Source organism: Eurosta solidaginis, chromosome 5 (assembly GCF_040869045.1).
Source record: "Eurosta solidaginis isolate ZX-2024a chromosome 5, ASM4086904v1, whole genome shotgun sequence".
NCBI classification, from domain to species: Eukaryota; Metazoa; Arthropoda; class Insecta; order Diptera; family Tephritidae; genus Eurosta; species Eurosta solidaginis.
The window spans coordinates 99,150,216-99,165,082 of NC_090323.1; the positions used below are offsets into that span (position 1 = coordinate 99,150,216).

General features: G+C 36.5%; 1 protein-coding gene across 1 annotated transcript in view; it reads right to left on the reverse strand.

Annotated features, from left to right (window-relative positions):
- Positions 1-14,867, reverse strand: part of Ssadh (succinic semialdehyde dehydrogenase) — a 543,275-nt gene that overhangs the window by 337,513 nt on the left and 190,895 nt on the right. The window contains exon 3 of the mRNA XM_067756680.1: positions 873-1,372. Coding sequence (XP_067612781.1) covers positions 873-1,372 — 500 coding nt within the window. The remainder of the gene's footprint in view (positions 1-872; positions 1,373-14,867) is intronic.

Genomic DNA, 14,867 nt, shown 5'->3' on the forward strand with positions numbered 1-14,867 from the left:
GAGAGTATGGAGCAGTCCCGCTGCGAGGAGCTGTTGGAGGGATGACAATTTGTGGGAAGGAAATAACGAATTAAATGGGGTCACACTGAAATGACAGTCCTTGGTCGGGAAGAATCCCGAGTCGCTCCGGTACATAGAACCAACTGCCTTGGGAAGGGCTGGTGTTCGGAATTGCGACTTACCATGCTATGGAGATTGTAGTTATGGGTTGGAGCGGACGTGTGAGCTGGTATCACCGTGGAGGTCGTCAGATGTTGCGGTGAAAGCATCCTTTGCACATGAAGAACTGGCAAGAGTGTGACCGTCCCAAAAAAAATCGTTTTCGGCACACATAGCAAAATCATTTCTCTAGACACGGATCAGGTTCTGGCCCCGGATTGGGTTCAATACCTGCCCGAAGCAGGAGAATATGGAACAGTCCCACTGCAAGGATCTGCTGGGAGAATGACAATTTGTGGAAGGGCCGCAACAAATTAAATGGGGTTACACTGAAATGAGATCCCTTTGTCGGGAAAAATCCCGAGCCACTCAGGTTGATGGCATCGACTGCCTTGGGAAGCGAATAATAATAAAAATAAAATTTTAAAAAAATAATACTTTCTCATTATTATTATGTTATGCTATACTGTAATTTTTTTTCTTATTTCCAATTTAAAATAAAAAATGTTCAATTTGAATAAAATGCAACACAATAATAATGATGAAATGATCATGTTATATGTTTTGTTTAAATATTAAAAAAAACGCCCCTACTAAAGAGACCTGTCAGGGATTTTAATATCCAATCTGATTTTTTTCCTTTTATTTTCTCAGCCAACAAAACACCAGATATAATCAATTTTCTTCGTTGTAAATAGCTCACAATTATTTACCTTATTGAACTGTGTAGTGTTTATTAAAGGTCCGATTTGAACTCCAGGTTTTGAACCATCTCCAACTTTTAATGCTGCTACGCGTTGCTTAAACAATTCAATAAACTCGTCATGTATCTCGTGTTGCAAAAAAAATCGGTTTGCTGATATGCAAGTTTGTCCACAGTTACGAAACTTACAGGAAACAGCTGCTTCAACTGCGTTTTCTAAATTCGCTGATTTGAATACTATAAATGGAGCATTACCACCTAATTCCAATGAAATTCGTTTTATTCCTCCTGAAGAGTTGCGAAATAACAGTTTTCCCACTTCAGTGGATCCCGTGAATGATATACCGTTAACATCTAAGCTCTTGCAAAAGTAATCACCTATAGGAGCGGCTTTATTTGTTGTTATAATATTAACTACTCCATCAGGAAAGCCAGCTTCTTCCGCAAGTTTAACAAGTGCTAATGCTGTAAGAGGTGTATCCTCCGCAGGTTTCATAACAATGGTGCATCCTATAAAAAAATATAATTATGAAATATTATTGGTAAAGTGTAAAAGAAGCCATTAACAAATATGTCAAAAAAGAAGATAACAGATATTATTAACAAAAGACATCCCACTTAATATCCAGCGGCTCTTATCTCTTGGCTTATCTCTTACTTCAGGTTATTCTAAACCTTAGCTGCTTAAATTTATAACAGCGGGAATTTGTCTTTAAGAACGGAGTTCGCTGGGCAAATTTTCTCAAAGTCAAATACCCTTTACTTGTAGTTGTGGAAATCAACCACACCAATGTGTAACTAACGTCTCTAACACCCTTATCTCTTCTGTCTAATCCTAGCAATCACAATGTTAAAAGTGCCACTTCAAAGCATTGCGAGGGGACAGAATTATAACTAGTACCACCTCCAAATGAGATAGTTCTAACATTACAAGAGGATACAAAACAGGTATTTTTACTCAGCTGAGCAGAGCTCACAGAGTATATTAATTTTTTTCGCATAACGGTTCCCGTAACGGCATAAACTAATCGAGATAGATATAGACTTCTATATATCTGGTGGAAAAAAGAAATTAATTTAGCCATGTCCGTCCGTCCGTCCGTAAACACGATAAATTGAGTAAATTTTGAGGTATCTTAATGAAATTTGGTGTGTAAGTTCCCGGGCACTCATCTCAGATCGCTTTTAAAATGAACGAAATCAGACTATAACCACGCCCACTTTTTCGATATCGAAAATTTCGAAACCCCGAAAAAATGCGATAATTCATTACCAAAGGTGGATAAAGCGATGAATCCTGGTAGGTGGGTTGACCTTATGCCGCAGAATAGAAAATTAGTAAAATTTGGGCGTGGCACCTCCCACTTTTAAAAGAAGGTAATTTAAAAGTTTTGCAAGCTGTAATTTGGCAGTCGTTGAAGATATCATAATGAAATTTGGCAGGAACGTTACTCCTATTACTATAAGTGTGCTAAGTAAAAATTAGCAAAATTGGATGACGAACATGCTCACCTTCTAAAAAAAATTTTAAATTAATTTAAAAAAAATTGTGTATCTCTACAGTATAGAAGTAAATTATGTCAACATTCAACTCCAGTAATAATATGGTACAACAAAATACAAAAATTAAAGAAAATTTCAAAATGGGCATGGCTCCGCCATTTTTCATTTAATTTGTCTAGAATACTTTTAATGCCATAAATCGAACAGAAATGTACTTGTGAAATTTGGTAAGGGCATAGCTTCTATGACGATAATTGTTTTCTGTGAAAATGGGCGAAATCTGCTGAAGCCACGCCCAGGTTTTATACACAGTCGACCGCCTGTCCTTCCGCTAGGCCGTTAACACGATAACTTGAGCAAAAATATATATATCTTTACTTAACTTAGTTCACGTACTTACCTGAACTCACTTTATCTTGGTATTAAAAATGGGCGAAATCCGACTGTGACCACGCCCACTTTTTCGATACCGAAAAATTCGAAAAATGAAAAAAATGCCATAATTCTATACTAAATACGAAAAAGGGATGAAACATGGTGATTGGATTGGTCTTTTACGCAAAATATATCTTTAGAAAAAACTTTGTAAAATGGGTGTGACACCTACCATATTAAGTAGAAGAAAATGAGAAAGTTCTCAGGGCGAAATCAAAAGCCCTTGGAATCATGGCAGGAATACTGTTCGTGGTATTGCATATATAAATAAATTGGCGGTACACGACAGCTGATGTTCTGGGTAACCCTGGTCCACATTTTGGTCGATATCTCCAAAACGCCTTCACATATACAACTAAGGGCCACTCCCTTTTAAAACCCTCATTAATACATACCTCTAATTTGATACCCATATCGTACAAACATATTATAGAGTCACCCCTGGTCTACATTTATGGCGATATCTCGAAAATATAGAATTATAGAACTATGGCCCACTCACTTTTAAAATACTCTTTAATACCTTCCATTTGATACCCATGTCATACAAACACATTCCAAGGTTAACCTAGGTTCATTTTTCTACATGGTGAATTTCCCTTATTTTGTCCCCAAAGCTCTCAGCTGAGTATGTAATGTTCGGTTACACCCGAACTTAGCCTTCCTTACTTGTTAAACTAAAACTTATTCTTAATTCCGATAAAGATAAAGTTACGGCAAACACGAATACGACACAATAAAAGAAACCCGTTACCGACATCTATACATTCTAATTAGAAAAGAAAAACAATGAATCAGCAGAACGATTGTTCACGAATAGTTCTATAGATGTTCAGACAAAGAATACTTAAGTAGAAGAGAAGAGCTTCCCATTAGCGTGGTGATAATTTTTAGTTCTTATACCCAGCCTGTATATAAAAACAAGAATGATCACTTAACTTCAGCTCTGAGAAGGGGTTCAGCTGTAAAATAGTGTTCGTGGAGAAGATTCGACAAAGACCACAAAATTCGAAGGATGTAGACCGGGCAAAGATTGGTGGAAGAATGGAACACACAAATCAAAACCGAATGCACCTGCGGGCAGAACACTGGCATTGGCAAAAGGACACACTAAAACGAAGGAAAGAATTTCCCAGAAAGAATACAAGGGTGGGTTTAAGCCAGGGCGCACTACGGTTGTGAACGTCATTGGCAAAGCCAATCCGTCAAGTTCAAGCTCTTCGAAGTAGTCCATTGGCCAAACAACAGAATGTGAGGCAACGAACTAGGCTAATGACGACTAAGATGAAACACAGGTACGACAAGAAAAATAATTCGGAAGTTTTCCTGGAGGGGATGAGGTACTGTTTATGACCACATTAAACCTTCTAGGCAATCCCGCCCCCTAGTTCGATGTATATCTGTATGATACATTCATATTTGTAACAGGATTCCTCTCGCGTAGGTGAGGTTGACAATTGGGTTGCGGAAGCTTTGTATTACGTTTATCAACTCCAGTGTGGCGAATATCACCATTTCGATACATCACTATGCTGCTACTAAATAAATGCACAACAACAATAAAGCAAGCAGCAACACATATGCACATGTAAAAATCAAAACTAACAGCGAAGATGTTCACGCCACGCTTCCCAAGGCAGTCGGTTCTATGTACCGGAGCGACTCGGGATTTTTCCGGACCAAGGACTGTCATTTCAGTGTAACCCCATTTAATTTGTTGCGTCCCTCCCACAAATTGTCATCCTCTCAGCAGCTCCTTGCAGCGGGACTGCTCCATATTCTCTTGCTCCGGGAAGGTATCGAATCCAATCCGGGCCCGTCTCCTAACCCCGGTCCGAGAAATGGTTTTACTGCGTCTGCCCGAAAAGAATCTTTTTAGGACGGTCATACTCTTGTGAGTGTGTCTCGTGCAAGGGATGGTTGCATCGGACAGGTTGTTCTGGGCTAGATCCCAAAACACGACGCCCACGTAACTTTTATAATTCTTTTGTGGCTCCTTGCTGTTCACGCCCAATGACGTCCCGTAGTCTACTCCTTAGCGCCCCCACTACCTTCCAGCAGCCCTGCTGCTCACACGGAGAGAATTGTGTGCCGAAATTATGCATTATGGGCACAACATATGCACAAATTGTTCACGAAAAATTACCAAGAACAGTTGTTCATAATCTATGCACACTTGTTCATAACTTAAGTTCAGCACTATGAGCATGTTTTATGAACAACTGGGCATAGATTGTGAGCAACATTTTCATAGATTGTGAACAACTGGGAAAGACTATGAACAACTGGGTATAGGTTATGAACAACATTTTCATAGATTGTGAACAAATAGGAACAAATTTTACACCTCCTGCTAATATTAAAGAAGCAAAATTTCATTTTATTTTCAAATGTTTTTATTTCAAAGTACAATTGCTTACTAACTAATATTATATATATACATATTAAAATAAAATAAATCATATACTTCAGAGTTAACATGTTTATTTTATATAATTTTTAAAGTCATTAATTTTTTTATATTTCTATAAAATTTTTATCATAAAACATAGTTTAGTGCTTAATACTGGATGAAGCTCAAAGGGTTTAGGAAATTCAATTTCTGTAATGGATTTTAAGACATAATTTTCCGTTCTTTCCCCAATAATATAAGCATAATAATGCAAATCAAATATTTCAATTTGGTATTGATTAAGTAATAAATATATGCCGTCTTCTAATAAAATTATATCGACAATACTATAAAAACACTGCTTCATAAAAATATAGTACCCAATTTTGTAAATTGTTCCTTTGTAACTTATAGAATTTGAAACATTTTGTTCTTTTTTTTGTTTCGAATGGTAGTAGTAATTGTTTAAATGAATATTCTTGAGTTGTGACTGTTTTCATATTATTAAATTGAATGATATTGAAAGGATCCTTGTTTACAAGCATTTGATTAGAAAATTTTACACGAACTTTTTTGCTATTGATAGCTCTAAATTAACTATCGAATATGAAACTTTGGAGTATTCTTTTAACATTTTGTTTTTACTTTCATGTCTCATGCACCATTAGCCCTTCGAAGGGCCAACTACTCTTATAATAGAGCCATAATATGTTACGTTATGGTGTTTTGGTTTAAATTAGTTTTAAAGCAATCCGTATACATTTTATGGTGCTCAGATATAATGAAAGTCAAACTTATAAGTTCTGCGTTACTAAAAGCATCTTTCAATAAAAATCTATCAACTCTTTCAACTTGATAATATACCGCCATACTTTATTTTTTTGAGGAACGAATTCGCCTACGAAAACAATAAAATAGCGCAAAAAAGAAAATGTTTCTCTAGCTGAAAAATTAAGTTTATTTTGTTTTAAGTGCTCTAATTTAATATTGCCATGAGGCTTGCTTCGAAGCTCAATGGAACCGTATTCAAATGTATTAATTTTTTCATTTAAGACATTGATTGAAAAAAATTTTTTTTCTAATATAAAATATTTTAGAGATTATATTCAACCGTATTTTACACAACCTTCTAAGCAATCATGCATAAAATCAGAATACAAGTTTTGTGTGACATGGACCATTGTAAATGCATTTAATGGTGAATTGTTTTTTACTCCAGTTTTGCTATAATCATTTGCAAGGATTATTTATATTATATTATAATTTTCCAAATTTCTTAAACGGCTGCTGTTTTCTACTAATGAATAATGAATAATGTAAACATCTTTTTGGTTATTATATCTGCAAAATATGCTAATATTGATTGAATAGCTTTCGTGGTCATATGATTTCCACTGAAAAGATTGCTAACAAATGCTAATACGTCGTCTCGCATATTTTTTAAAAACATTTCAGTATCTGCCTCATTTATGATTTTAAGTTTCCGTCTTTTTTCAGGGATCACCATTTCCGTACTATTGCTTTGTTGGTCACGAATCGTGTATATATATATAATATGTTGTAGATTTTGCTTCAATTGGAAAATGTGGTTCATTTGTTAGCATTTTAACCTGGCAAACACTTAAAATATGTTTTTTATAGATAGAAAAGTCATGAAATTTGCAATGAAATTTGGAACATACTAATTGGTTATGCTTTTTGAGGGATTGTATTGGTTTCAAATGGCTTATTAGTACATCCGCCGAAGCGAACGAAGAATTGCAAAGAAAGCAGTTAAATCATGATTATTAATTTTTTTCAACAATACTTAAATTTCTTTCTGAAATTATTTCTGCTTTAACTGTCTGAAAATATCTAATTCTGGTGAGTTAATTTTAGTGGTTGGTATATCAGAAAAAAATGTTGAACAGTTCCAGAAAATTTTGTTTTTAAACGGGTATTCTAGCTAGAAGACGAAAAAACACTTGAAATATATATCAAAAGCATTAAAAGCGTCAGCAAAAATATAAATTAGACTTTCCACGATTAGAATATATTGATATGAATTGATATCATTTCGATCCTTAAGAATGGGCAAAAATGGTTGAAAATTTATGTTCTTGCTCACGCAAAATTCTTTACACTTGTTTATAGTGCTTTGTATGTCAACAGCGCTGTTTATTTCAACGACGAAGGAATTCCAAGCGTCGCCTGTGCTAACTTTCCACGTCTGATTCGCAATTGTTTTTCTTTCCACAGGCTTAAAACTTGCTGCCAGTACCTTCGAGACTTCAATTAATTCTAAATCTGGAAGAAGGTTCAAAAATTATAATTAAATTAGTTCTTTATATCATAAGTTTAAATAGTTTTTTTACCTTTGTTTGTTGGAAGATTATTCATAATTTTTTTAGCAGCTGGCAATTAAGCAATATTTTTGCATACTGCTAAGATGTTATCTTTCAGTGAATTCCAGTTGTTAGAAAATAAGTTTGACTTTTCCGGCAACAAATTATGGAAGTAAAAATCGATCTAAATATAAAAATATAAATTTTTTATTTATATATTACCTATACAAATTTAAAATTTCTACCATACGATATCCGTTACTATACGCATATAGTGGCCAGTCAGAAAGTATAAATTGTAGCGGATGGATATTAATGTCCTGGCGCCGAAGAGCGAAGATGGAGTTCCATTTCAATTCCACCGTCTCCCAAGGCGAATTTCTTGTTTTTAGCCAAATTTTATCTTCTGAATCGATTCCTGACACCGAAATAGCACTCACTTCTCGACCTACTAAATTTGTAGAAAACATATATTCACTGCTTTGTTGACCTGCGACGTTTTCCATATTTAGCACTCCAATTTCGTTATTAAAAAAACCATCGCTAAATTTAATAACTGCAGTGATAAATATATGATAATAACTCAATACTTACCTCTGGTTTTCTTAATTTGCACAATTATATATTTCTGAACAATATTAATGATATATAAATACACTTCAACAACCGGCATTCTTGACACAAAGAACATAAGTGAAACTAAGTCGCAATTAATGCATACTCATTATCCATGTGTACGCATTGTTTATAATCTATGCATAAATGGGCACAACTTATGAACATTAACTGTTTATAGTCACATATTATGCACAGTGTTCATATATTATGATCAATTTTGTTTGATTTTCAAATAATTAAGCTATGAACAATGTTCACAAACTGTGCACATTTTTTGTGTATAACTTATGCACAGTTTGAATAGATTGTGCAGAATTTATGATTATTAGGCATTATGCGCAAAGTTGCATATTCAAAAATGTACCTAAACATTTTATAGTTATGAACAGCTTGTGCATCAATAATGCACAACAGTTTTCTCCGTGCAGCAAGCCACAACTAGTACCCACTGCTGTTCGCGCCCCGCGGCACCACCAACTCATACGGCCGCTCCCACTTATATCTACAACCTCCGTAGTAGAGTCGGGAGCAATGGCGAGCATCAGTCCCTGCCCCCGTCTTCTTCCCCTCTCTTTTCCGGCAGCCATCATGTAGGTCAGGGAAACAGACTCTTAGTCCCTACCTCCTTTTGCACTGTTTACCAGCACAGAATATATATGTTTGCGAAATTCGCCCAATGCAGCTCCTACCTTGGACGCTGCCACTTTCCTAGATGTTCTGGCCTCCGCGACGACAACCCCCCGACGGGTTTCATTGCGCCATGTTGTCAGGCCGCAAACCCAAACACACCGGGTACCCCAATGCTTACCCAAGGACGTCCAATCCCAGGGCCACAACAGCAGTTGCGTCCTAGCCTTTCCCAACCCAGGCGTAGTCACCCGTCACTTACTCCCAGAGTGACGACGTCTCCCCCGTTGCACTTCAGAATTCTGCAGTTAAACTGTAATGAATTAACTGGGAAGATCACGGAGATATACAATTTCTTGAAGCGGCACAACATCCGCATTGCTGCGATTCAAGACACTAAACTCAAAGCAAGACCTGCTCTGCAGACTTGTTCTGGGTATAATGCCCACAGAAAAGTTCGCGAGAGCGGAAATGGAGGTGGCCTCGCGTTTATCATATACCACTCTGTGCAATATCATTTATTTGATCCCGACGGCCGCAGGGACACTGTCTTAGAACGTCAAGGCCTATCTGTCCGGCCAGGCGATGCAAACCTGGAAATCATCAATATCTACATCCCTCCTGCCACCTACTGCCCCAGGGGATACCGCCCTAATATCAGCGCCTTACACACTGGCAATAATCGCATTATCTTAGGCGATTTCAATGCCCATCACGGTCTATGGCATTCGAATTTGTAGGCAGACAGCAGGGGTAAGATGAAACGACGTTCTGCACAATAAACTGAGACGCCCCCACACGTATGGTAGGAAGCTGTCACAGTTCGCCGGATATTTCAATCGTGAGCGCAGGTCTCGTAAACTGCGTCAACTGGCAGCCGACGGTAGCATTGGCATCCGAACACCTGCCTATACTTATTTCGCTCGAGCGTACCGCCGACTTCATCGTCATAGAAAAAGGCACTTTCATAAACTTTAAAAAACGAAAGTGGGATGAATACAAATCCTTTACAGACAACCGCTTTGCTGCCCTCCCTATCCCGACTGATGCTCGCCAAGGGGAGGGTGCTTACCACAAGGTCATTGAATCTGCCTCGGCTCTCTTCATTCCCGCCGGCAGAATTCCCGAAACTCGGCCTCACTTTCCACCGGAGGCCACAAATTTAGAGAGAGAACGTAACCTTATAAGACAGCTCGATCCCGGCGACCCCCAAATGAAGGATATAAACCAACCCATCAGATTGCTTTTGGATGAACACCTCAGCGGTTGTAACCTCTCTGCCGGTGTAGATAAGTTTTGGTCCAGCGTAAAGTCCCTATCGAAACCGTCTAAGCACAATGACAACATTTCCATCGCCTTTGGCGATAAAGTGCTGTCGGCTGCGAAAAAATGCGCGAGCGCTTTCTGCCGACAATATATAATGCATTCTACGGTGGACAAATATAGACGGAGGGCCAACAGACACGCACATAAGCATAAATTCAGCGCGTCTCCAATTACCATCACCGCCAAGGAGGTTGAGGATGCCATCGGTCATACTAAACCATCCAAAGCAGTGGGCCCAGACGGCATAGCCATGCCGATGCTTAAACATCTAGGGAAAGAGGGTTTCAAATATTTAGCGCATGTGTTCAACCTGTCTCTTTCCACCTTCGTCATTCCCGAAAATTGGAAAATGGCCAAAGTGGTCCAGCTACTAAAGCCTGGGAAACCAGCTAACATAGGAGAGTCATATCGCCCGATATCTCCCTATCGCCAGTAGCCAAGATGCTTGAAGCCATTTTGCTTCCCCATTTCAAGGCAAATTTGCCACTAGCCTGTTATCAGCATGGCTTCAGAAAACTCCATAGTACCACCACCGCGCTAAATGCCATTAGCACCCAGATAAAATGCGGCTTAAATCAAAACCCCCACCATAGAACAGTACTCGTTGTGCTAGACCTATCAAAAGCTTTTGATACGGTCAACCATGGCACGTTACTGCAAGACCTGGAAGGGTCTACCCTTCCCCCATGTCGTAAAAGGTGAACCGTAAATTATCTGGGTGGTCGGCAGGCATCGGTGCAATTTAGAAGCGAAGCATCAAAACCAAAAATAATTAAACAAGGGGTGCCACAGGGTGGTGTCCTATTCCCACTTTTGTTTAACTTCTACATATCAAAGCTACCTTCGCCACCAGAAAGAGTCACTATCGTTTCGTTCGCCGATGGCTGCACAATAGATGGCACTACGCTGCCGACTATCCCACACGTTTGATCAGAATCTACATTTTGGTGAGCATGCAGCCGCAATTGTACCGAAAATACAGCGCCGTATCAAAATCCTCAAATCTGTTGTTGGCAGTACTTGGGGAAAAACAAAGGAACGTTCATTACCACTTACAAAGCAATTGTTCATCCGATTGCATGCTACGCGTCCCCTATAAGGTCGCCAAGCTTAAAAACTACACACTGGAAGAAGCTACAGGCCTGCCAAAATACTGCTCTCAGAACCGCAACGTGCTGTCTTCTTATCTCCCCAGAACACCATCTACATAATGAGGCGAGAATACTCCCCATCAGGGAGAGAAATGAGATGTTAACCAAACAGTTCCTTTTGAATACCCAGAAACCTGGGCATCCCAACAGACATCTGATTGATGAGCCAACACCGCCTAGGGGCATAAGGAGTCATCTCTGTAAGCATTATGAGGAAATACGGCACCTGCGAACTCAGCCGTATGAAGCAAGAAAACACAAGCAGGTCCTCAGTGAACTCCACAAACAGGCGTCGGATCTTTATGTCAGGAATTGCCCGGTGAATCCAGTACTCAAAGAACAGTACCCAAAACTAGCGGAAGAAGAACCCACACTCCCCAGGGAAGCGCGAGTCACTCTAGCTCAACTTCGATCTGGATATTGGTACAAGTTAAACTCTTACTTATCCAGAATCATTCCCGACATACAAAATGTATGCCCTGCTTGCAATGTGTCCCCACATGACACCAACCATCTCTTTAATTGTAATGTGGAACCAACGCTTCTAACACCCCTCACATTATGGTCCACCCCTGTTGCAACAACAAATTTCCTTGGGCTGCCGTTAGAGGATATTAATGACAATTTGTGATCGGTCGCACCTATTGGGTGGGGCGATGTACTGCTACAACAACAACAACAACATGTTCACGCCACCAGGTTGAACCACCAATCTAAAATACTTACTTCTTCCTAGGCGACCCACACTAAAGCCCTATATCTTAATAATCGAAGTTTTGATAAACGACCCGATCTAATGTAAGGATAATTCGTAGCGCGAGTTATGTATAATGCCAATAACCCCCCAATTACCAATGATTCATCAAGTTATGTAAGTGCAGGCTCAGCACAAGACGATATTGATAAATTCATATTAAGTATAACAAAGTAAATAAAAGTAACTTCCGGCTTAATAATTAAAAATAAATGCAGAGTCAACACCAATTATTATTGCTCAATTCGTGTTAAGTATAATGCAACTAAATAGCAAACAACTTCCGGCCCAATACAAAGTTATAATTAAACTAGTCATTGCAAAATTTAAGTAGACAATTCAGCTAATTATTAGTAAGCATTTTCACTATTGTGCATTTACGCTTTCTTTGGTTTTGAATAAAGAAAAGAATTCAGTTTGGGTTGGAGTCTCTTGACTTAAAGTCCAGTTTCTGCTATTAATTACACTCTAAACCGAAAATCGTAAATTTACTACCAAAATGGTAGGCAACACTTTAACCACTATATATGTGTAATATTACACATCTTTATTTTTACAAATTTCTTGATGAATTTTACGCAAAAAATGTGTAATACTTTAGACAAAATATGCCTAAAATTGTACTCACCAGTTGTTTATATTTACACCCTAAGAGCGTGATTTTAAACACTAAGGTCCAAATTTTTTGTAAATAAAAGGCCAGATATTTTTTAATTTAATTTTTAACTTCAATATTTATTTATTCACATTTGTTTATTCATTAAGATATTTTTTACATAGAAGAAAACTAAAATTACAAAGTAATATTAATTCATAAATTTCATAAATAATATTTATTAAATAATTATTAAATAATAATTAATTAATATATTAATAATTACATCAAAATCTGATGGGCTTGGGTTCAATGCGTATCGGTTTTGATATGAAATTCATCTAAGAACAAAACTACAATAAAAAACTTAAATTTTGTAATTAATGCATTAATTTCATAAATTTTTTTAATATTGTATGTGTATTTCTTGAATTTGTAAGATATTTTTTTAAATTTAATTTACAGTTGCATCGATTTTTCTCATAAGCGTAATTATTTTTCCTATATTATTAATGTGTTTTTTTTTCCACGTGTTTGGGACGGTTAAAATTTGAAAAAATAACGCATCAAAAATTCACACGTTTGCGAAATATTTTTGGGATATTCTAAATTGAATATATAATAATAGCAAAGTAGCTGTAAAACTAAGTCAAGTAAATCTCCATTTGTATCTTTAAAGGTAATTTTCCTTTCAAAAAAATATATGATATGTTTTGAGGTACATGTATCTAGAAAATAATGAAATGAATAAAAAATTAGATAAAAATTAAAATTAAAATAATAAAATTATTAATGCAAAATTATGAAATTATTATTTTATATTTTCCTAAATAAATAACTTAAATGAACGAAACAAAATAAAATTTTTAATTAATTTTTAAGGATTTCTGGTAGTACCCTGGAAAGGGTTAAAATACGTTCGTTTAACATATATATAATATTATAATATTCACCTATAAAAAAATACAGAGCGTTGGCTCTTTTATTTCTTTTTCAACTTCTTCAATTGTCGTCCCAAACTGAAATAATGTATAAACTAATTAGAAAGTTACTAAAGAGTTGAAAAAGTGAAAGTTGATATAAATAATAAAAAAAATTTAAAGCTATTAACGCGGGTAGAACTAGGACTATTTGGCAACTCCTGGCAAGTAATCGTATTTAGCGATAGTTCATTATTTTCGCCCACATCTTTTTCCAGCGAATAGTCATTCTCTTGGCTATGTTTCCGGAAAAAATGTGATCGAAATGAGGACACATAACTAAATGGTTTCAAACAAGAAATTACTGGACAATTGACGTTGTTGCTATAAGCAAAATGCTTTAAAATATATGAGTATACTTCATGTATGCTTATAGCGAAAAAGTCGCAAGAAGCCATCGAGCAATTGAGTTTGTGGTACACATTGGAGACACCTTCAATTACGGCGTCTTTAGCAGAATGCTTTTTTGAAAAGTGGACTGTGTATTTACATATATTTTAAAGCTTATCGCTTATATATATTTACATATATTTTATAACTTATTCGCCTATTTATATTTATGTTTTAATTCTTATTAACTTTTTTCCGCCACGAGACGACAAACACGACGATTTCACACTAAATGAAAATTTACAGTTACCTGGAGCAAAATACGATAATAAGTGACCGAAATTTGCACATTGTTGTGTGAAATTATAAGACATGTATACTTTTGCACAATTCTTGCGTAAAACTACGTACTTTTCGGGTGTAAATTAAAATAATGCACATTTTTCTTACACATTGTTGTGTGAAATTACAAGGCATGTATACTTTTGCACAATTCTTGCGTAAAACTACGTACTTTTCGGGTGTAAATCAAAATATTACACGTTTTTTTTTATAGCAATATCATCCATTTTTTGATTTTTACGTACAAAAAATGGGCATTTTTACACAAAAAAATTATTTCAACAGGAATTTACCCCCATTTCAATCTTAATTTCATACAAAAGTTTTAGAGTGTAATTTAAGCCTTTCCTTTTGGAATTTTTTAAAAAACCTGCTTGCCACAACCACGGATTATGGCGCAGTCGGTTGTTCCTTTTTACCAGGAGGGATTGTGAAACGAATAACGGTTTCCCGGTTTCCAAAGTGGAAAAAATATTATCATTTTAACACTACATAAGTAAAATAAAGTGAAAGAAAAAGTGGCAGTGCAGTGAGCATAATATAAAAGTATATGCACCTCCACAAAAATAAACACAAAAAAAAAAAAAACAAGTAAGGAAGGTTAAGTTCGGGTGTAACCGAACATTAC